General features: G+C 38.6%; 1 protein-coding gene and 1 non-coding gene across 2 annotated transcripts in view; one reads left to right on the forward strand and one right to left on the reverse strand.

The window, feature by feature from the left end:
- Positions 1 to 21,868, forward strand: part of Cwc27 (CWC27 spliceosome associated cyclophilin) — a 166,422-nt gene that overhangs the window by 130,834 nt on the left and 13,720 nt on the right. The window contains exons 12-13 of the mRNA XM_005065573.4: positions 2,149 to 2,258; positions 6,236 to 6,339. Coding sequence (XP_005065630.1) covers positions 2,149 to 2,258; positions 6,236 to 6,339 — 214 coding nt within the window. The remainder of the gene's footprint in view (positions 1 to 2,148; positions 2,259 to 6,235; positions 6,340 to 21,868) is intronic.
- Positions 1,687 to 1,759, reverse strand: Trnak-cuu. The gene has a single exon. It is a non-coding gene; the product is annotated as a tRNA-Lys (tRNA).

The raw sequence follows: 21,868 nt of genomic DNA on the forward strand, positions 1-21,868 counted from the left end.
CTTGCTAATAAAGGAATGCATGTTAGTCATTAAAACAAGTGTGGTTATATAAACTTGACTTAGCTGTGGCAATGGTAAGTCAACACATCTATCAGCATTCCCGGTTTTTTTGTTTTGTTTTGTTTTTAAGTTCTCACCACAAATAAATGCTTTCAGTCCCTTGTGCCTGAAAATCTTAGGACCTCTCTTTCATGTTTCATGCTATCTACTTCTGAAGATATTCATAATCATTAGAACTTTACCAAATTCTAACATAGGAAAATGGCAGAATATGAATATAACTGACTCCCTAACATTACAGAGCAGAAGATCCCAGATGCCAGGATAGTTCTGCTACAGCAGTGTAAGTCTGGGGATCAAACTGACCTACTACCTGTTCATTTTCTGCTTCCTTCACTTATTTTGTTAGTTATCAACATGTATCACTTGCCAAACTCTTCTCTAAGTGATGGAAAATATGACTTTCCCTCAAGGATTTTAATGCACCCTAATAGGAAGAGTAAACAAGAAACTGCCATAAAGTCTGATAAGTATTAAGGGGAGGTCCGGAAGCTCAGAGGAACATCCATACCAGCCTTGATGGCTGCAACCAGAAAGGGTACCTGAACCAAGTACCAGCCAAACTGAGACCTACAGGGTGAACAGGAATTAGGCTTGGAAATTAATTGGGGAGCGATAGAATGTTCTTAGTATTCGTAAAAGAAAAAATGACAGAAGGTAGGGAGTCAAGAGAGTTGGGTGAGTTTCAAGAGGAATGGAAATCAAAGGAAAACACTTTGAGGTGAACAGGACGAAGAAGTGACACATGCAGCCCGGAAGGAATCCATTAGGGCTTGCGGGTGTAGCTCATTAGTAGAGCATGTGCTGAGCAGTGTGAAGCCCTATATCTGAGCCCCAGCACTATGGAGGGGTAGGTGGGGGAGTGAAAGCATTGACTGCCTCATATAAGGATCTTAAAGCCGTGTCCAGGTGCTAGATTCCAAGATGGTGAAAGTGCAGCCGTTAAGGGGTAATAAAAAGACAGAATCGAAGATATAATTCAAGGGAAATGTGAAAATAATCTTTTAAAATCTATTATGAAAATATCATTTTCTATATAGCAAACATAGTGATCCCTTCCTCACAAGTGATTACTAACCATGTGTGTCTCTGACACTATTACTAGATGCTTGTTGTTCATTGAAGTGCTGAATTGTGTAGATTTGTTCTCTACATTCAGATTTAGTAAAACATTTTTTTCTGCTTCTGATGTCTTCACATAATTTGGCAAGTATATTATTTGTTTTCTGATATGGGAGATCCTTCTGTATCCTGCAACTGTGTGCTGACTTTATTGGTTGATGAATAAAGCTGTTTCAGCCAATGGACAGGCAAGATATAGCCAGGCAGGAAGTATAGGCAAGGCTACCAAACTAGGAGAATTCTGGGAAGAGGCTCCGGGAGTGGGTCGAGAGAGAGATGCCATGTAGCTGCCAAGGAAGAAAGAGGCCTGGGCATCACTGGTATGGCTAGACCAAATGGAGATACAGAAATTAATAGAAACTGTTTAATAATTAAGAGAGAGCTAGCCAATAAAAAGCCTGAGCCATAGGTCAAACAGTTTATAATTAATATAAGCCATTGTGCATTTATTTGGGACTGAATGGCTGCGGGACTAGGCAGAACAAAAAGCTCCATCCACAGTGGTACCTAAAGTGGGGCTTAAACCCATGCCCCTAGGATTAAGAGTCCTGTGCTCTACCAACTGAGCTAGCTGGGCTGTTAACTATTAACCCATTTCTATTAATCTGTGTATCTCCACATGGTCTAGGCTTACCAGTGATTCCTGGGCCTCTTTCTTCCTTGGCATCTCTCTTGCCACCCACTCTCCAATCCTCTTCCCAGAATTCTCCTAGTCTGCTAGTCTCGCATATACTTCCTGCCTGACTATATCCTGCCTGGCCACTTTGTAGTTAGGAAAAATAATAGATTTTGATGGGTCAGATTGAATTATATTTCTTTCTTCCTTTCTTTTTTTTTTTTCTTGGTTTTGTTTTAATTAATGGGAAAAAACACGCCCTAATTTGAGCCCCTATTTGGAGAGCTGAGTATGTGCATGACCCACAGGCCTTTGGGCTGCCACACTGAGTATGTGCTCCTGTTCTCCAGAGGAAGAGCCTGCCCCAGATGGCGCTGTGGCAGAATACAGGCGAGAAAAACAAAAGTATGAAGCTTTGAGGAAGCAACAGCCAAAGAAGGGAACGTCGCGAGAAGATCAGGTAACTATAAAACCAAAGTCCATGTGTAGTTCAGTGCTTATTTTTATTCTTTTCCAGTGTTGCTCTAATATGATTATGTGTCCAGGAAAGCACTGAAGAAAAAATGTACACGATAGAATACAATAAGCTAGACCACTCATAGGATCCAAATTTTAAAGTTCTTCTCAGATATTTGTGTGAGATATCCTTCAAACTTTGAAATTTCAACTGGTCCACTCATGTCGAGCATAAGAGTTTCGTAAGACCCCATGTTTTCAGAAATGCAGTGAGTATTGTCTCCTGTGATCCATGGAGCAGCAAAGGCTGTAGAAGTATAAGGACCTCTTCTGGCCCAGCATAGCACATACTGAACATGAAATAGCATGCTGCCTAAGATTATAGGATTTCCCTGTTCATTGCAAGAAAGTTTCTCAATGTTGTAAAGCAGTGATATGAAGTTAATGTTAGCAGATAAGAAGAGGTAGAATAAGCTAGCCAGCTTGCCAGATGGTATAGGAAATTGATAGAACAATTCTTTCCATGGCCTTTTATGTTGAAAAGGTGTGAGGCTGGAGCTGGGGTACCTCAGTGGTTAAGAGCACTTGCTTCTGTTGCAGAGGAGCAGGGTTTAGTTTCTAGCACCTTACATGGTAGTTGACAGCCATTCACAACTCCAGTTGTTCATAACTCCAGTTCCAAGGGATGCAGCACCCTCTTCTGGCCCCCTATGCCACCAAGCATGCACATAGTGCACATACTCATACACGTGAAATTTAAAAATCTTGGGGGGGGGGGCAGTCTGAAATAGATGTTTGGTGTTACCTTGCATGTATGAGCATATACTATTTTAGAGATATAAATAAACAAAATAAAAGTGTATTAAAACTCAAAGCCTGTTTGGTTAAGTTAATTTAATCAGGCCAGCCTGGTATACAGATCAACTTCTAGGGCAGGCTCCAAAGCTATACAGAAAAACCTTGCATATAGATGATAGATAGATAGATAGATAGATAGATAGATAGATAGATAGATAGATAGATAGGTAGATAGATAGATAGATAGCTATTTAAGAGCCTAATCTCTGTTTTTAGTGATCAGCAAGTAAGTAGCTCCCTGACTTTTCTGAACTATCTAGGGAAAGAGCCCATTAAGTGAGTAATACCAACAGAAAGCTGTGAGCATTGTCAAAAGAATGGGTCCTAAGGAACTGTAGAAATGTTAACAGTAGGATCTACACATGACCAAAGAACCTAAAAAGGTCTCTCTGAGAAAGCAATCCTCCTGAGTTTATAGACCAACCAGGAGATACCCAGGTGAAGCAGAGCAGTATGTGGTGAGGCAGAAGGAGTCTGTGTGGGAAGTCTTCACCCTCATTCAAAGAGGAAAGATACCATGGCTAACCCATCCAGAAGACAAAACTGACATAGAAGAGTAAACAGGAGTCTGCTCATATTTAAACTCTAGTAAGGATGTAGATTTATTCTATGCAGTAAAGAACCATTGCTACCAGGAAATAACATGATATCATTTGTAGTCTGCGGCCATCTCTCCCAGCATGGACCACCAAAGAGGGGACAGACGCACAGTAGTCAAGTAGAAGACTCTCGGTTATAGATGTTCCTTTAATAGAAACCTGCATACTGAGTCATTCCCCAGCAAATGCCAACCAGAAATGCCTCCATTGTAGGTGCTACCATCACCTACAATGTGCCCCATAAATGTAGTGTCATATCTTCTGAACTGTGTCTTTTACTGCAGGCTGTACCTAGACAAATCTGATGTTCTTAAATGAAAGAGAAGCTCAGAATGAGCAAGGAGATTTTTGTTTGTTTTTAATGGTTTTAAGCAAATGCTATTAACATGATAATTGGCCCTAAAAATGAACAACCTTTCCACTCTAACTCCAGGGGAAAGATCCACATCTAGCATAATTCTGCAGGAAATTTTACATTTTCATTCCACTAAGAAATTCTTGTTCCTTGTTTTCATTGTTCTTTATTTCCTCAAAGCATATATTTCCAAGCTGAAGAGTTGACCCAGCCTGTTAAGAGCACATACTGTTTTTGCAGAGGCCCCAAGTTCAGAACCTATGATGAGTGGCTCATAACTGCTTGTAATGCCAGCTTCAAGGAGACCCAATGCTTCTGGTCTCTGTGACATACACTGTGTGAGTACACAGATATACACATAACTAAAAATAAGTCTTTAACATTATGTATACATTTCCAATTATGTAAGTGATTACCTTTTAAAACTCATGTGACTTACTTTTAATATTCAAATTTAGTTAGATATGGAGATACAGATACCAAGATATTCATATATAAAACATAAACAAGCATGTATGCATACACTCTTAAATGGCATTTGCCAAAACTATTAACACTGGCTATTCTGCGTCATGAAATAGTGGTTATTTCTATTTTGTTTCTCTGTTTCCCCAAATCTCTGCATTAGTCTTTTTTCTCACTATAATAAAGTTGTAGTCAATAGGGTGTTTTGTTTTGTTTTTTACTGACTCAAATTTAAATTAAAAACAAGGAATGTTAACATTATTTGAAGTTCTTAATTCTAGAATGTCTACTTTAAAAGCAATAAAAATGTTCAAGGCCTAACACAGGTTGCCCTCAGGTTGCCTGTGATGACATTTTGTTGAAATAGCAACTATGGTAATGTGTCTATTTTTCATTCTTGCCCCTGTGGGAATTGAATATTTTATAAAGTAATATCCTTTTTACTACCTTTTTAGCAATAGCTTCTGTGTTTCTTGCAAGTATTTTGACACCTCTTCTTTATTGAGCTCAAACTAGACTATAATTACTACTTAATTTTTCCTTGAGCTAAATCTTAATGGTCTCAAGATTGTGATTATGGAGCCTAAGTACCTCTCCTGCCGCCAATTCCTGTCACTCACATGTTGGACCAGCATCCACATATTCCTTGAAGAATGGAGAATTTAGGGTTGAATTAAAATGCCAAACTTGTTATTAGGCCCTCTTTTCAGGCTGGTTGTGCCACATCCCTGTTCACGAGGAGGAGCTCTTTAAAACCTAAGTAGAAAACATTCATCCCTAGCCCATGTTTTCTGCTTAAGTTCCAGAAGACTGTCAACTGTAACCAGGAGGAGATGTGATTGCAGAAGTGTGTAGTCATTTGTAGCTTCTTGCCCACAAGGCTAAGAGAAAACTAAGAATCCAAAGTTTGCTCTTTTTCTTAAAAAAAAAAACAACAACAAAACAGCAGTAGCAGCAGCAACAAAAATGCCTGTTGAGATCCTTATAGCGTCTTTCTCTAAGTATTTCCAGTAGGATGTATTACTCATTTCTGTAATTTCTGACAACCATACAATGACATACCTGTTGCTTTTTACCAAATTTATTGAATTTCTTTTCATAGATATTTAACATGTTAGCATTCATATTCTATCTAGATGAATATTGCTGTACAAGTCATTTTCTGACCTCAGATTATTTTTTTTAAATATGTTCCCAGGTCAGAGTTGCTGAATTAGAGGAAATGCACTTCAGTTTCTAAGACATGTCAAGAGTTTCTTAAAATGTTATTTCACTTTACCCGTAGTCCACCTATTGGTGGGTTCATGCATTCTACTTTCTCAGTGTAGAGGTTTTCACGTCTTGTGTTTGATTCAGCATATGCTGGTGACTTGCTCTTCTGTTTGGAAAGCACTAAAAGCTTGTCAATGAGCATGCGTTTTACAGTCAGAGTGTCTGATGTGTGAGAGCACCTTTAAGTCTTAGAATAGGAAACACTGAAATGTCTCTAAGGAAAAGATGCCAGTGCAGATCCAGGCAGGACAGTGTGGGGGTTTACTAATGCCACCTCTGTAGCCTGAAAGCAGTTTTATTGATTAAAAAACAAACAAGCAAGCAAAAAACATTTGCCTGTGTCTTACATCCAAGTAGATTATTTTCTTTTTTTCCAAGTGTCTCTCTTCAGATGACTTTTATCAACAACTTAGCGTCTCATTGTCATTTCAGACCCTTGCACTGCTGAGCCAGTTTAAATCTAAGCTCACTCAAGCGATTACTGAAGCGCCTGAGAACAATGTTCCTGAAGCAGAAGTGGAAGATGATGAAGGATGGTAAGGACTTGGGTTTCTTTATATTGACCATGAACCGGAGACTCAGCGTGAAGACAGACACTGGGACATTGCTGCTCAGCATCCTTTCCAAACTCTACCCTCAGTACTCTAGGGGCTCCCCGCCCTTTTACTTCATTTCAGTTATGAAGTGAAGTAAATGAACTCACAGTCATTCTCTTAATGGCAGTATGTGAGCCAGGAAAAAAATGGATAAAAAGATTTGATGCCTAAGTAATTACTAAAATTATTTGTTAAAAAAGATAAGATTGGTCTTCTTTTTTATTTTATTATTTTAATTTTAAATAGCTTGCTTCACATGTCAGTCACAGTTCCCTCTCCCTCCCCTCCTCCCACACCCCCTGCCACCATCTCTCCCAGCCTCCCACCCTATCCCCACTTCCTTCCACATAGCGGATACCCAGAGTCTGTCATTTCGCTCAGGGCAGGGTCCAGGCACTCCCCTAAAAGTCCAAGCTGAGAGAGAAGATTGGTTTTCTTTCTTTCTTTCTTTCTTTTTTTTTTTTTTTTTTTTTTTGGTTTTTTCGAAACAGGGTTTCTCTGTCTTGTTTTGGAGGCTGTCCTGGAACTCGCTCTGTAGACCAGGCCTGGTCTCAAACTCACAGAGATCCACCTGCTTCTGCCTCCCAAGTGCTGGGATTAAAGGCGTGAGCCACCACCACCGGGCAAGATTGGTTTTCTTAAAACTCAAACAACAGCTAGGAAACAAAACTTAAAAGATAGGAAATCAATATGTTTGTATACTTTCACACAAACATTTTAGAATTCAGTCATCTATTTTAGTAATATATTCCCTACCAACTTCCTATTCAAGTTTCTCTACAGGATACTAGGAACAGGCACATGATTAATTTTCTTTAGATACTTTTTAGCTTTTTAAAGAAAAGATGTCTATGTGCCATGTGCTTAGAACTTCATCTTATTCTGGGGAAGAAGGTATAAGCAAAAACCAAAACCAGTGAAACCCCATTTTCTATTATCACACCCCTGTCCTCAAGTTGACTTCACATGCAGTATATTAGGCCTCCCCACACCTAACTGCCTCCACCTCCTACAGTATTCTGGCTCAGGCACATTTGAAACAGGCCAACCAGTGTAGTACCCCCACACATGTGACTCACCCTTTGGAGCCTCTGAACTGTCATGTGTGCCATTACCCCAACCCAGAATCATGGCCCCTTGCTCCCTGCCAACAGTATCTCCCCTATTTCAAAACTGTCCAACACTCCCACCATCCAAGAAAGCAGTCAGAAAGATTTGTGGCGTACTTACAAATCTAGTGGGTGGAGGATAAAGGGCTGGACACACATTTAAAAAGGCATAAAAAACACTTATTAAGAAAACATTTAAACAAGTAAAACTCTGCAACTGAATGTAACTTTAGCCAATAGGACTACATGAGAATCGCTTGAATGGAATGAAGCCTACCTACTCCAGGACCCTGAAAACTATCTGTATACTTCTCCATTAATTTATAGTTTCCATAGGATCTGGGCTATGATGCCAGTCTTTAAAAACCCTTGATCTCTTGTAACCAGTTTTTAGTACTTATGTAGTGTTTCTTTCTACCTAAATTCAAAGTTGCTTGAAGGCAGAAGCTGGCCACTCCTGTAGTTCTTGAAGGCAGAAGCTGGCCACTCCTGTAGTTCTTGAAGGCAGAAGCTGGCCACTCCTGTAGTTCTTGAAGGCAGAAGCTGGCCACTCCTGTAGTTCTTGAAGGCAGAAGCTGGCCACTCCTGTAGTTCTGTGCCAAAGGCTTCCCCACTGCTGATGGCCCATAGAGACAAGTGCCCGCTACATAGAAGAACACTCTGTTTTTATGTAACTTTTATTTTGAATTCTTTTAGTGTCTCAAAATATCTTTCAAATATTTATTTGGGGGTCAGCACACATATACACACACTCTTTAGAATCTGTGCAGTTTTTAAGGAAATGTGACCCATGTGTTTCTGATTCACTTAACTCATCAAGATGGGCATTTTGTAAGAGCAGCTCAGTGCCCACTAAGTTTTCCTAACCTTTTTATTAGCCGTCTAAGCACTTTTTTATTGAGCAGGAAAGTCACCATCAAATTCAAACCCCAGAAGTTTCATTCAAAACCCATAACCCACAAGATTCAGATTTACCTTCAACTTGGCAAGATTAGTTAACTTCTTAGGATTCTTCCGAATCCTTTGATTCAGTATTTCCTAGTCCTGAATTCCTCTTTATCTTCAGATACCAATTATGTGTTTTAAAAGGCTCAATTTTATTTTTTAAAGGATTTGGCCATATAATCAATGTTTTATCTAATCCCCCCCATTTGAAAGTTAAATAAGAAAATTCCCTTAAGTTGGGGGGGGGGGATCAGTGGTCTATGATGTTGGTTTATTCGCCATCTGAATGAAAAAATGGGGTAAAGGAAGGGAAATAAAGGGGTCATTAGCCAGTCTTGGGGATTCGTTTTTCCTTCCAGTTGTCACCTTCTAAGAAGAAAATCAAATCTGTATGCCTGTACCTCCAGGGTATTATTGGTGTTTGTTTAATGCAACATCTTTACAAGAATATCTCTAGTAATGCAGACACTCTTCAGAACCCTCTAGAACACACAGTGTCCTTATGTAAGGCTTTGCATCGCACTGTAGACCACAGAATTGTGTAGCTTTATAAGAACTACATCACTTGTGTTCACAGAGTGGCCAGCTCAGCTTCACTGGGTCACTGATGACTTAGATTCTCACTCATGAATGTGAATTCTGCCCGGGAAAGGGATTTCATATTCAAAATGAGTTATAGCAAATGTTATAAGTGCATGGCATGTGCATGTGTGTTATGCATAAATTACATGGTTCCCAGACTGTTTTGTAGGTCATGGTTGCTGTCTCTTTTGAGACGTGAAAGTTAGCCAGTATGCTGTATGGCACTGTCAGGGTCTGTTATCTGAGGTAAAATGATTGCTTCTAAGACATTTTTATGTGTCCACATGAGTGGCCACACATTGAGGGATCATTTTCAGTTTCTGTCAAGATAGAAACCATTACCAATTTGTTATGTTTTCTTTTACTTGGCAAAGCATTCTATTCACATTTTTGGCTGAGCTGCTGTGTTGGCATGGTATACAACAGGCATTTGGGTACCATTCAGCAGCATTCTATTTTTCATGCAAAAAAAAAAAAAGCAGGAGGGGGAAAGAAAGAAAAGAAATGTGATTCTATTGTAAACTGTGTATGGTGTTTGATAATTATTACCAGATTTCACTGTCTAGCAAGGCACTTAAAATATGTTACTGTGGACGAAGCTCAAGTGTATGATAGAAATTTCTCATTTGCATTTAGTAGAATTTTTCCTTTGTCCAGACATCCACTGCCAGTTTTTGGTGGCAGTGATGGCACCAGATTCAAGTGTAGCAGGTGGAGTGGTCTCCATGGTACTTTATTTCTTAGTCCCACATTAGACTCATGCTGCTGTAGGACTCCTCCTCAAGCATGGATTTCTTAAAGTGATTTAGACACATGGCAGGAGGCATCATCCAGAGGACTCATATGACCGTGTGGATGAAGTCAATATGCCAGTTTGAGTTTGCTTAGCTAAAGCTTGATTAGCTCCAAATAAGGTTAGAGACAAACTAGCTGTTGCTAAAAAGCAGTGGAGAGACATTTATTTTGTTTTGTTTTGTTTTGTTTTTAAGCCACCTGCTTCTTCCACAAAAATATTAAATCTATGAGAGCCAGCTGAAATCCTGGAGGTACTCAATGTGTACTTTCGGGTTCTCTTGCAAATGTCTTCCCAGGTTGCTAAGCTGAAATGATCTTAAAACTGTATAGCACATTCACGTGATGCAGTGATAACTAAGATGGTGGTCCACTCCCTTCTTTTTTCTCTTCATCTCTTTCCTATACCACTTTCCTCTTTAGTATATGCAGCCTTCCATATTAGAAGAATTCAAATAACCTAACATTGCATGATTATGTCAAGTCAATGCTTTAATGACTATTACAGAAGTAAGACTATTTACTACAGAAAAGCAAGTGATATAGCCTTCAAAAAAGTAAAGATCATCTACAATCTCAATCTCCTTTCTTTCTTCAGAAATACATAGGGACTACTTTTGCTTGTATAATTTTTAGATAATTTTAACATTTTATCTCATTATATTTTATCATGTGGTTAACAACAGGCTTACTTGACCATGTACTGTATATTTAACCTCTTTCCAGTTTTCAGTTTTTGGTATTAAGAACAATGCTACAAGAAATTTTTTTCTATTTCATTGCCTGTTTTCTCAGTTACTAAGACTGGAAATGCTTAGTCAATGAGGGTACATATTAGTTCTCTGCTAAATATTTTCATTTTGTCCCTCCCCAATGTCATTCCATTTATACTCACAAGTAAACATCACTTCAGATTTGCCTTTAGGGCAGTTAACGTCTCCAGAATTAATTAAGGTTCTCTGCTGGCCTTAGTGAACGAGAATAGCTTTTTAAAAGAAATGCTTTGCTTTTATAAAAATGAAATGCACATATGGTCTAGTTTGCTCTGTTTCTAATAAGACTGTGCAAGTTTCAGAGTAACTGCTCTTCTCAGGAGCCTCATCCCTACGTATTTAGTCTTGACTCTGAAAAGCTATCCTTGTGGAACAGCCCTGTCTGATAGGACTTCAGGATCGATCTGCGTTTCTTCCCCTCTACATTATCGCCACACCTTGGCCTGCCTTAAAAATCAGTTTTATCCCTCAGTTGTAGTTTGTTTCTGGTAGAGATTGGAATTTCGTGAGCCAAGATTTGACTTGAAGAAATTTTAAAGCTTCCTCTAGAGTTAGCCGTACTCTAAAGTAATGAATACCAGTTGTCTGAGTATCCAAAACAGTGAATTTTTAATAAGGCAAATGTTTTTAAGAAACGACTATTGACTTTTAAACCCACCTGGTCAGATCATGTTATAACATGCTATTTTTAAACATAACATCATCTTGTTGCTTATACCGCTAAAGTTCTAAGCATATCAATTTATATTCACTATATACTGTTGTTTGTGGGTAGTTCAGCCATGGAGTGACAATAAGTATATGTTTTAGTGATAGTCTTCATTCTATACAGGCAGGACATTGTCAGTCCTGAGTAACAATTTGGTGCCCACAAACACAAGACGAAAGTAATGAGAACCCAGGTTATCCATGTGGGAGACTCATCAACCCTTAGTGCTAGCTTGGCAATAGGTCTCTAATTTTTGGTCTCAGGATCCTTGAGATTTTAAAAACATATTGACAAGCCTGAGAACTTTGTTTGTATGCAGTGTTACTATCAGTGTTTGCCTTATTAGAAATTAAAACTAAAAAGGCTTAAATATCTTTAAAATAATTATTTAAAACCATATGTTAACATAAACAGAAGCTTTTTTCATTAAAATATAATTGTACCATTTCTGCCCATCATTTTCTCCCTCCAACTCTTCCCATGTTCCCTCACTCTCATTCCCCCTCCAATTCATGGCCTTTTTTCTTTGTTATTATTACATAAATATGCATAATATGTAAATACAACCTACTAAGTGTCTTTAGTTTTGTTTGTATATAATTTCAGGCTGACCACTTGGTATTGAATAACCAATTAGAGGCTCACCTTTGGAAAAGACTTAAGGCTCCTTTTTTTCAGCATTCCTTAGTAGCCTATAGTTTCTTTGTCTAGAGATGTCCCCACCCCATAAGATATCCCCTTCCCCATTAGCATATCTATTGGTATTGGTATTGGCATTGGTATTGGTATTGTTCAAGTCTTGTTTAGGCAACCATATTGTTGAGGAATCATAGGTGAAGCATCTGTGTCATTTCTAGGAAATATAGTATCATTACATATTCTGGTCCTCTGGTCCTTATAATCTTTCTAGCCCTCTGTCACAACATTCCCTGAGCCTTATGTGCAGAAGTTATGTTGTAACTGGCTGGCCCCCCAATGATCAGTCATTCACCAGGGATAATTGGCTGAGTTTCCAGTACCAAGCATTATTTCCCTGTTGTTGAAGACACCTTAAATTCAATTAAGAAACTGATGGTCACTGCCAAGATATGAGTGTCACTTTTGTACTCTTAGGGGTATTTTGCTATCCTGGTCATTGTTGTGGTTCTAATTATAACTAAAAAACAGAACAAATTCATGATGAGTGGCATTGCCTTAATATCTCTAAAGTCTAGCATGTTAGGAGCAGGTAGATTCTCATGCATACTTTATAATGTTGTGATCTTTCACATCATGTACTCTCTGAAAAATCTCAGCAGGCAAAGAAAGATGCTTGCCACCATGCCTTACAACCTGAGTTTGGTCACAGAGACCCATGTGGTACAAGAACCAATTCCTGTAAGATGTCCTCTGACCTCCACATGCCTGGGGCAAGTAACACATACATTGACACAGACACACAAATAAATGTAATTTTAATTTACTCATGAAGGAATGAGAATGAAAATGACAAATAAGTGTAGTAGGCTTTCTTGGACCACCAGCCCCCCGATCATGACAAGGAGACTTATTATTAATTAAGAATACTCAGCCTTAGCTTAGGCTTGTTTCTAACCAGCTTTTTTTTAACTTAAATTAACCCCATTTCTTCTCATCTATGTGTGCCCCAAGGCTAATTTACCACATTTTGTACTGTCCACTTTGCTTTCCGCTTCCTTCATGTCTGTTTGTCTAGCTAGCTGCTGGCTAGCTGACTGGCTCCCCTTTTCTCTCTGCCCAACAGCCCCCCCTTCTGCCTAGCTATTGGCCATTCAGCTTTTTATTAGAGCAATCAGGTGCCTTAGGCAGGCAAAGCAGCCAACACATTTTTACATAGTTAAACAAATTTAGTATAAACAAATGCAGCTCATCTTTACATAGTTAAACAATTATTCTATTCCACAACAAATAAGTGTCTTAGTGTCCATACAATGGCTTTGACCTTGTAAACACAGGATTCCCATACCACCCTTGGTGGACTGCTGAACTCAGACTCTAATTCTGTGGTCATGTTGGCCCCTATTTACCAGAGGTTATAAGCAAACATGTTGGGCCTGGAAGCTTTGTTCCAGCATAATACTTTCTGAGTTAAATGATATTGAAAATACTGTGTAGTATTTATGGTTTTTAGTCATTTCCCATATTACTTATTTGTGGCTAACCTCTCATAATAGATCATCCCCTTAATCACATCTAATTGATTCTAAGATACATAAATGAGGCAAATTAAGTCAAAATGACATGAGATCTTATATAGTATTTAGTAAAATGTAATTTGTGATTTATCTGACTTGTGGCCAGTAGTAGACTTTCAGATCCTTTTACTGACTTCATGCTGATCTTTCCTAAGGAAAGGAGTGTTTGAGACTATGACATACTGTTTCCTAAGAAAAGGAGTTTTTGCTTGAGTCTATGACACATTGTTTCCTAAGGAAAGGAGTGTTTGAGGCTATGACACACTGTTCCCACTGGACCTGGGTTGTGTACAAAGATGTACCTACTCCTGCCTGGTGCCCTCAGCTATTTCACTTGCTGTTCTCAAAGGGAGCTGTCATTTTCAGGATGTCCTGTGCTTGCCTTCTGACCGTCGCCCATTTTCTCTGAGATTGTTTCTCTATATGATCTAGATCAGATTCATACTTTTCTCTCATGCTTTTAATTTTTCAATTTTTATTGTATTACTTTTCATTATCAGTGTTTCATTGTCCATACAATGTCTTAACTGACTTCTTTTTCTTTTATGGATTGTGCTTTGAGTGGTTGTATTTAAGACCTCTTTCACATAGAATTTCCTATAAGTTTTTAGTAACTGTTTTATTCTTTTACATTTACGTCTATTACCCATTTTTTTTTGTAAGAGGCTATGTGAGGTATGAGGTTCAGGTCATTATTTCCTTCATTTGAGTGTCTGGATGTTACAGTGTCAGTGTTTCAGACATCGCCTTCCTCTCCTGAGTGCCTTGCAACACTGTCAGCACTTGGTGCAGGCTCTCCTGTTCTGTCCGGTTCATGTGTGCTTACCCTAACGCCACACTGGCTTTCTCAGAGCTGTTTCTGAAACCAGGTTATGATCAGGTAGCAGGAGTCTTGAAACTTTTCTCTTTTCTAAGTTGCTTTGGCTAGTCTAGTTGTTTTGCCTTTCTGTGTAAATTTTAGAATCAGTTTCTCTTCAGTGCAAATAAACCTGCTATGGTTTTATTTGAATTCCATTGTTTATTAATCAATCTTAGGAGAGTTGGTATCCTTACCATATCTGCTTTCTGGTTTTGAATTTTAGACTTTTAGTGTTTTCCCACACGTCCCTAGGCTTTCTTGATTTTTTTTTTCACTTCTAGTTCAGACTGGATACTTACTGATGATCTGTCTTCAAATTCACTGACATTTTTCTTTGTCACAGCCATTCTGATACTGAACCCATCAATGGTTTTTCAGCTTTGAACTTTGTGTTTTCTAGTTCTAAAGCTTTTAGTTATATTTGTTTTTACATTGAAGCTTCCTTCTGTGTTTCTGTGTATTCCAAGAGTATTTGCCCTTACTTCCTGGAGCACATTTTTAAGTCTTTGTCAAGTAATGTTAGTGTTTGTCATTTCATTATTAGTGTCTGTTGACTGTGCTTTTCCATACAGCTAAGAGTGTCTTTAGTTCTTTACATGCTGGTTGATTTTTCTTGTATCTTAAACATTTGAATATTACAAGTTTCTGAGTCTTCTTTGAACCCTATGATAAATGTTAGTATTTGTTTATAGTATCCCTGTTTGGTTTTAGTCTAAGCAGCCTTGTGCAGAATCTGATTTCGATATCAGTTCTGGTGCCTTAAATAGCTGTATCGCTATCTTATATGAGCACTGACAGTCTGAGTCCTAGATATATGTCTACCTCTCATTTGACTTCTCTTTGTCTTTATTATACAGTTTAGAGTAAGGTTGCCAAATGCACTGACTTTATGGGGTCTCTTTCCTTCTTCACGATGTTGGCATCTTACACAGTCACTTCCTTTACAGCCAGAAAGTTAGAGCATGAGCTTGCCTTCAGAACCAGGCTGTAGTAGCATGGGAGCCCCCCAAAAAAACATGGACTTTAGAATATGTGGGGCTTATTATAGGTAAATACAAACCCTCCCCCCATTTTGTGACTATGTATTATCTTATGACATAAACCTCTCAGTGTCATCTATGATGCCACAGTGCTTATTCATAATATTCAAGTAGATTTGCATACTGTGAAAGCTAGCCTTAGTTTACTTGAATGTTCTTAATGTAAATAATATGAGGCATGAAATGTGAAATGAAGTTAGACAGGACACTATCTCAAGTATGATAAGGTCTCACTGTGAGGAAAGTTTCTACATTTTTAAAATGTCCTGGGTTGAATGATGTTTTTCTGTAGCATGAACCTTGCCAACACATTAGGACTTCTAATGACTGTGATGTTGGGACTATTGAGTTCTTGTTGCCTAAAATGAGACTAAATTAGGCGGAAGTGTGTAGTAATATGCCAGACACTGAAACCTTGGGATATTGTACTACAGGGCACTCCAGAATTTGACTAGGTATTTACTTGGCCTAAGAGTTTCTGAAGTGTACTATTACCTGTCTAACTTGGAAGTGGGTTAAAGGAGTTCACAAAACCCAGATAAAGAATTAACAGGTATTTATTTGGAGAGCCTCACACAATGATGGTAAATAACAACCACGGTCTTCCTGCTCCTGGTGATGCAGCTTCTGCCCTTCAGGATGCTCTGACCACAACCCAAGAGAGTGACAGGCAGTCCCTCCTATTCCTAATAAAGGGTCATGTCTGCACACACTGAAGCCATACTCTAAGGTGTGGCCACCACCCCAAGTCCACTGTCAGAACAAGATGCCACTACCCTAACTCATCTTTGATTTATCTTAGTTCACTACATTTTGATGTATAGCAGCCAAGTAAAAGCTTCAAATGACCAAATTTGTTCTGCCTTAAGTGGAATGTAGATTTCCACAGGCTCTTTCACTTGTTTGGACATACTTCTAGAGTCACTTTAATATGAGATCCCTTCATTTCTTTTCAAGCACTGGTTGATTATACTTTAAGCAACTATCATTTATTCAGATTATTAAAGTTACGCAAAGTAACTTATAATAGAAATCACTTATTGTTGGTAAAATATGCTTCCTTTTCTCCTGTGGTCTTTCATCCTAACACTTGTGCTGATGGAGTTGGCTCTGGTTTCCACCAGTTCTTTCAGGAAGCAAATGCTTGTATGCACTGTATTCCAGGCCCCTACAGATCCTGTATCCTATCTCCTCCCATTAGCCCTCACAAGAACAGGTTTGTAGGTTAAGGGATTGCTGCGGCAGAATGCTTTTTCCCCAGTTCCATCAGATAACTAGTGTTATTCCCATTCTATAAATGTGGTACCGAAGTTAAAAGAAACTAAACTTTTTGCCTCTGTGGTAAATGATAGAGTTGCTTGCATTTTTTTTAATTCACTACTTTTATCTTATGTACAGTGGTGTTTTGCCTGCATGTATATCTGTGTGAGTGAGGGTGTTAGGTCCCCTAGAACTTGAGTTACAGGCATTGGAAGAGCCCTGATTGCACTTCTTAAGAGCAAAAGTTCCTTTCAGAACACCAGCTCCTGCTGACAGCGATTACACCAAGAAATAATGACGACTGGAACAAGACAGTTCAACCTGACTTTCAGAGGTGACTTTCAGGGGCTGTGCATCCAAGCAACAGTGCCCACCTCTGGAGCGGGATGCAGCACTTCACCCACTCTTGTCTGTGGAGTACTCTGCACACTTTGCACATTCTTGGTTTTCTACCAAGAGTTCAAAATCTACTGTCATCCCATGTATTGAATTTTCACATGCTTATATAGTGGACTGTCTACTTAGACCTCCTGGGTTCAAATCCCTGCTCAGATTGCTGAATGACCTTGAGGAAGCAGCCTGACTTCACGTCTAAAATGGAGATACACGTGCTCAGCACAGTTACTAGAACTGAGTTAGCAAACTCATGTAATAAGGCATTCAATCAGCACAGTGCCTAGCACTTAGCAGAAGCTCTGGAAACAGGTGTGGAAAAAAGCAGGGCATGCATGGGACCTGGGGCCGTTTCAGCAAGGCTTGACTTACTGCTAAACAGCATAAAAACGTTGTGAGTCGGCAAAAATGTTACTGATGCATCTCTCTTCTCCTATCCCCTGAAGAAATAATATGAAAAAGATGATGCTAGTTTCTGACCTAGAGAGAAGGTAGACACCCCTGCAGTGCCCCACTCATATCGGCAGCTGTCGCTTTAATTGTTGTGCTGGCTGCAGTAGACCTTGGAAGCATGGGCTTTTTAAGTTTTTAGCTGAATATAAAACATTAAGGCTGGCAGACTATAGTTAATATAAATTTAGCAGAGAGATTACCTTTTCTCCTCTCTTCAGAATGCCTTTTGTTTGTTTCATTCTATTAACAAGATCATCTTAAATAAGCAAAAATATGTATAAAGCCCTCTATTTCTATTAAAAATGAAGTTCAAGGAGAAAGAGTTCTAAGGGTTGGTATTATGTAGCAGAGGAAGTCACTTCGTTGAGGTTGTTACAGATAGAAACAAAGCCAGTGCAAGGAGCATGGAGAGAGGGGAGAATGTTAGTTTCCATGGTACAGAAGCAACTATTAAGTTATCACATGATCTGAGACTTTAACCATATCTCAAAATTAAACAATACTTAGAAAGCCTAATTAGGATTTTTTCCCCAGGCATGCCATATACCATGTTTCTTTCATATGTTCTGTCTTTTCAGTAGATTATCATTTTCATGGCATCTCATTTGATGTAATATAATATTCTATCGTAACTGAAATTTATTGATTTTCCTTTTTGGAAAGATTCATCTAATTTTTAGTTATAGCCCTTCATGAGTAAATGAAGTGACAAGCTATTTTATAAATTGATAATTCCATGAGGCTAAGATGAAATGAAACTACTAAGTAAGGTTTTCTGTGTTTTTTTTTTAAACCTTTAATCCCAGCACTTGGGAGGCAGAGGAAGGTGAATCTCTGTGAGTTGAGGTCAGCCTGGTCTCTAGAGCGAGTTCCAGGACAGCCAGGGCAGTTACACAGAGAAACCCAGTCTCAATAAACAAAAAACTACAAGTGAGAAAACAAACAGTTGTCATGTCTGTGCTGAATTTTGGCATATGAACAAAAAAGATCAAATGTTTGCATCACCCTGGAGAGTTCCTCAGCCCCTTTGCATTCCTGTCCCTTAAGCACTTTCTAATGTCCACTCCAGAGGACCCAACAGGTTTTCCTAGACAGCACTCTAGAGTGTCAGAGGCTCTGTGCCCAAACCAGCAAGTCAGGCTTTAGTTCCAGTCTCAGAACAAGTGAGTAGGTGTGTTATATCAGAGATACATATTTGTTAATTTCTGCTGCTTTATATTAACTTGTATTTCGTAGATTAATGGCAAAGCTGGGCACTTTTGTTTTGTTTTGTTTTTTGGTTTTTGGTTTTTTTTACGAGACAGGGTTTCTCTGTATTGTTTTGGAGGCTATTGGTCCAGCCCAGCCTCGAACTCACAGAGATCCGCCTGCCCCTGCCTCCCGAGTGCTGGGATTAAAGGCGTGCGCCACCACCGCCCGGCAAAGCTGGGCACTTTTAAAACATCTAGCTATTTGTTGTGGCTTTGGAGTTTATGTTTATGTCTTTTGGGTTGGTTTTTTGGGGGGGGTTAAGATATGGTTTCCTATATACCAGATTGGCCTTGTATTCACTGTGTAATTGAGGATGACCATGAACTTCTAATCTACTTGCTTCCACTTCCCAAATGCTGGGATTACACCAAGTTTATGTGGGGATGGGAATTGAACCTAGGCCTTCATGCAAGCAGTTTACCGCCCATCTGCAGCCCTATTTTTACATTTCTAATTGATATGCAAAGTTACTAAATATCACTGGTATTTGTTTTGCTTAAAATATTTTTACCAACTTGTCACTGCCTTATAATTATGTGGGGGTTATTTTGTTGAAATAGTTGCAGTGCCAAAGCTGTCAATATTTCCCTACATGTCTTCTGTCTGATGTTATTCTTAAAGTCTTCATAATACCAAGATTATATGAATATGCTTATATATTTCTCTAGTGTTCTGTGCCATTATTTTTGTCTTTAACTACCATCAAAAGCCCACCTGGAACTGATTTGGTATATTAGGCCAATGTTAGAACTTTTTGTTTCTAAATTGCACACTACTAAGTGAGTAATCCTGTTTCCTCAACTGATATTATCAGAGTGAAGTCTTATGTTTATTTTTAAGTTCATTTCATTATTTTACATTGATTTTTTGTTTGTTCTTCTGCCAGCACCGACTCTTTAATTACTATTAGCAGCATGTTACTGGTTAGAACGTGAGAAGGTAAAGTGGACCATTATTGTTCTACACTTATATTTTTACTTTCAAAGCTTGTGTGGATAATGTGCTACATTTTTATTTTCTTTTAGTTATCCACACCTGGAAGAAACTTAGACAATAGACCATGGAATCAATAATAAAAAAGAAAAAAGCCCCATTATTTAACAGGTGGCCTCTACCTGAATTGCAACCCTGGTGCCAAGAAGGAAATAATTAGTCTTTAGACAAACCCTTCAAAGAAATGGAAAAGATCACATGTGGAAAATAACTAGCATGTAGAAAAAAGAAAGACTGGAATACAGTGGTTTAATTGCCATCTTTCTGGTCCAGGTATATGTGTGTTCTTAATGAGACATTTGGTCAGGTGTTTTCCATCTCCACCTCTCTGGTACACTGACCAGAAACACAAGAAATTTTAACCAAGTCTCAGAGTAGATGTCTCAGCTCCTCATGCTTTATCTGTTGTGAATACCCAGAATGTCTCAAGAATGGCCAAGTATAAATGCAAGCTACAAAACCATCTTCCAAAGATATTCTGTCTTTCAACTACTTGATATTTTGAATTAGTTATAATCCTCTCCCTGGTTATTAATGTAGATAATTGTCAAGTTAAATGTACCAATAATGTTTTGTTTGTTTAGATGAATTATTTAAACTGATAAACGGTGCATTTGAGCTCTTTTGTTCTGAATTTTGGTTGTTGGGTGGGTTGATTAGTTGGTGATTGATTGGTTGGTTTCCTTTGAGATACTCATATAACTCAGGTTGACCTCAAACTTGCTGTGTACCTGAAGTGGGCTTTGAACTCCTGACCCTCATACCTCCAGATGAGAAACTTAAATTGTGTGTGACATGATATATATCTATAAAATTCTAGCATCTGAGAGGAAGCTGAGGCAAGAAGGTTGCTGTGAGTCTGTACTACAGTGTGAGACCTTGTCTCAAACCAAAGTCGTGTGGTGGGGAGGGGAGCAGGGCAAGGGAGTGGGCATATGGATTTAATCCCAGCACTCAGGAGGCAGAGGCATATAGATAGATCTCTACAAGTTTGAGGCCAGTCTAGTCTATATAACAACTTCTAGGTCAACCAGGACTACTGAATGAGACCCTGTCTCAAAGAAAAAAAGAAAAGAAAGAAATTCTTTAATTGGGAATGGTTGTGCATGTCTGTAATCTCAGCACTCAGAAGATGGTAGTTGTTGGATCAGGAGTTCAAAGCTAGCCTTAGATACTTGTGGCCAGCCTGGGCTATATTAAGACATTGACTAGAAAAATAAAACTGTAGAAGCTTGCTTATATTAAATATTCGCATATCACCAATTCCATTTAACTCTACAAGCTAGATATTGTTAGTATATTATATAGGGGGAACTTGAGATGGTGAAAGATGTATGATTAAGATATCATAGCAAACTATAAAAAGTAAAAGCATTACTTTGTTGAAACTGGTTGGTTGTTTGGTTTTTGTAACAGGGTTTCATATAGCTAAGGCTACTCTGAAACTAAGTATTCCAAGATGACTTTGAACTTCTGGTCACTCTACTTTGTGCCCCACACCAAGTACAGGAATTACAGGTGTGTACCACCATGTCCAGTTTTACACAGTGCTCAGGGTCAAACCCAGTGCCTTCTGCATGCCATGAAAACATCCTACCTAATTAGACACAGTCCCAGCCCTTAGATAAGGAAAGTTAATACATCAGTGTTTTGTGACATTCTATTTCAAATGCCATCTGAGGTTTTTCCACTCAAGCAACAATTTTTCTGAATTAGTCTGCATATTTTTCATGTTTGCTAATACAGTAGTGTTGTTGTTTTCAGCTGTAGCAATAAGTCGCCAAACATAACTCTAGGACTTAGTAGCTCTTGAAATTAAAAAAAAAATGTCCAACCTCTTCTAAATCTTGAAAGATGTTAATCACAACCCTAATATTATTGGTGTTATTTGAAGAATTAAAATTTGGAGAGAGATTTAAAGGCGTGTTTAGCTAGACTTAGAAATTCCTGTGTGTTTTCATGGAAACATAAATAGTAGAGTGGTTATGAGCATGGGAGTTTAAGGTTCAGCCTAATCTTGAATCCCAGCTTGGAAATTTCCTAGCTCTGTGTTTTTGGAGAAATTATAGAATATTTCTATCATTGTTTCTTAAATTA

The sequence above is a fragment of the Mesocricetus auratus genome, unplaced genomic scaffold, assembly GCF_017639785.1.
Source record: "Mesocricetus auratus isolate SY011 unplaced genomic scaffold, BCM_Maur_2.0 Super-Scaffold_100020, whole genome shotgun sequence".
Lineage (NCBI taxonomy): Eukaryota > Metazoa > Chordata > Mammalia > Rodentia > Cricetidae > Mesocricetus > Mesocricetus auratus.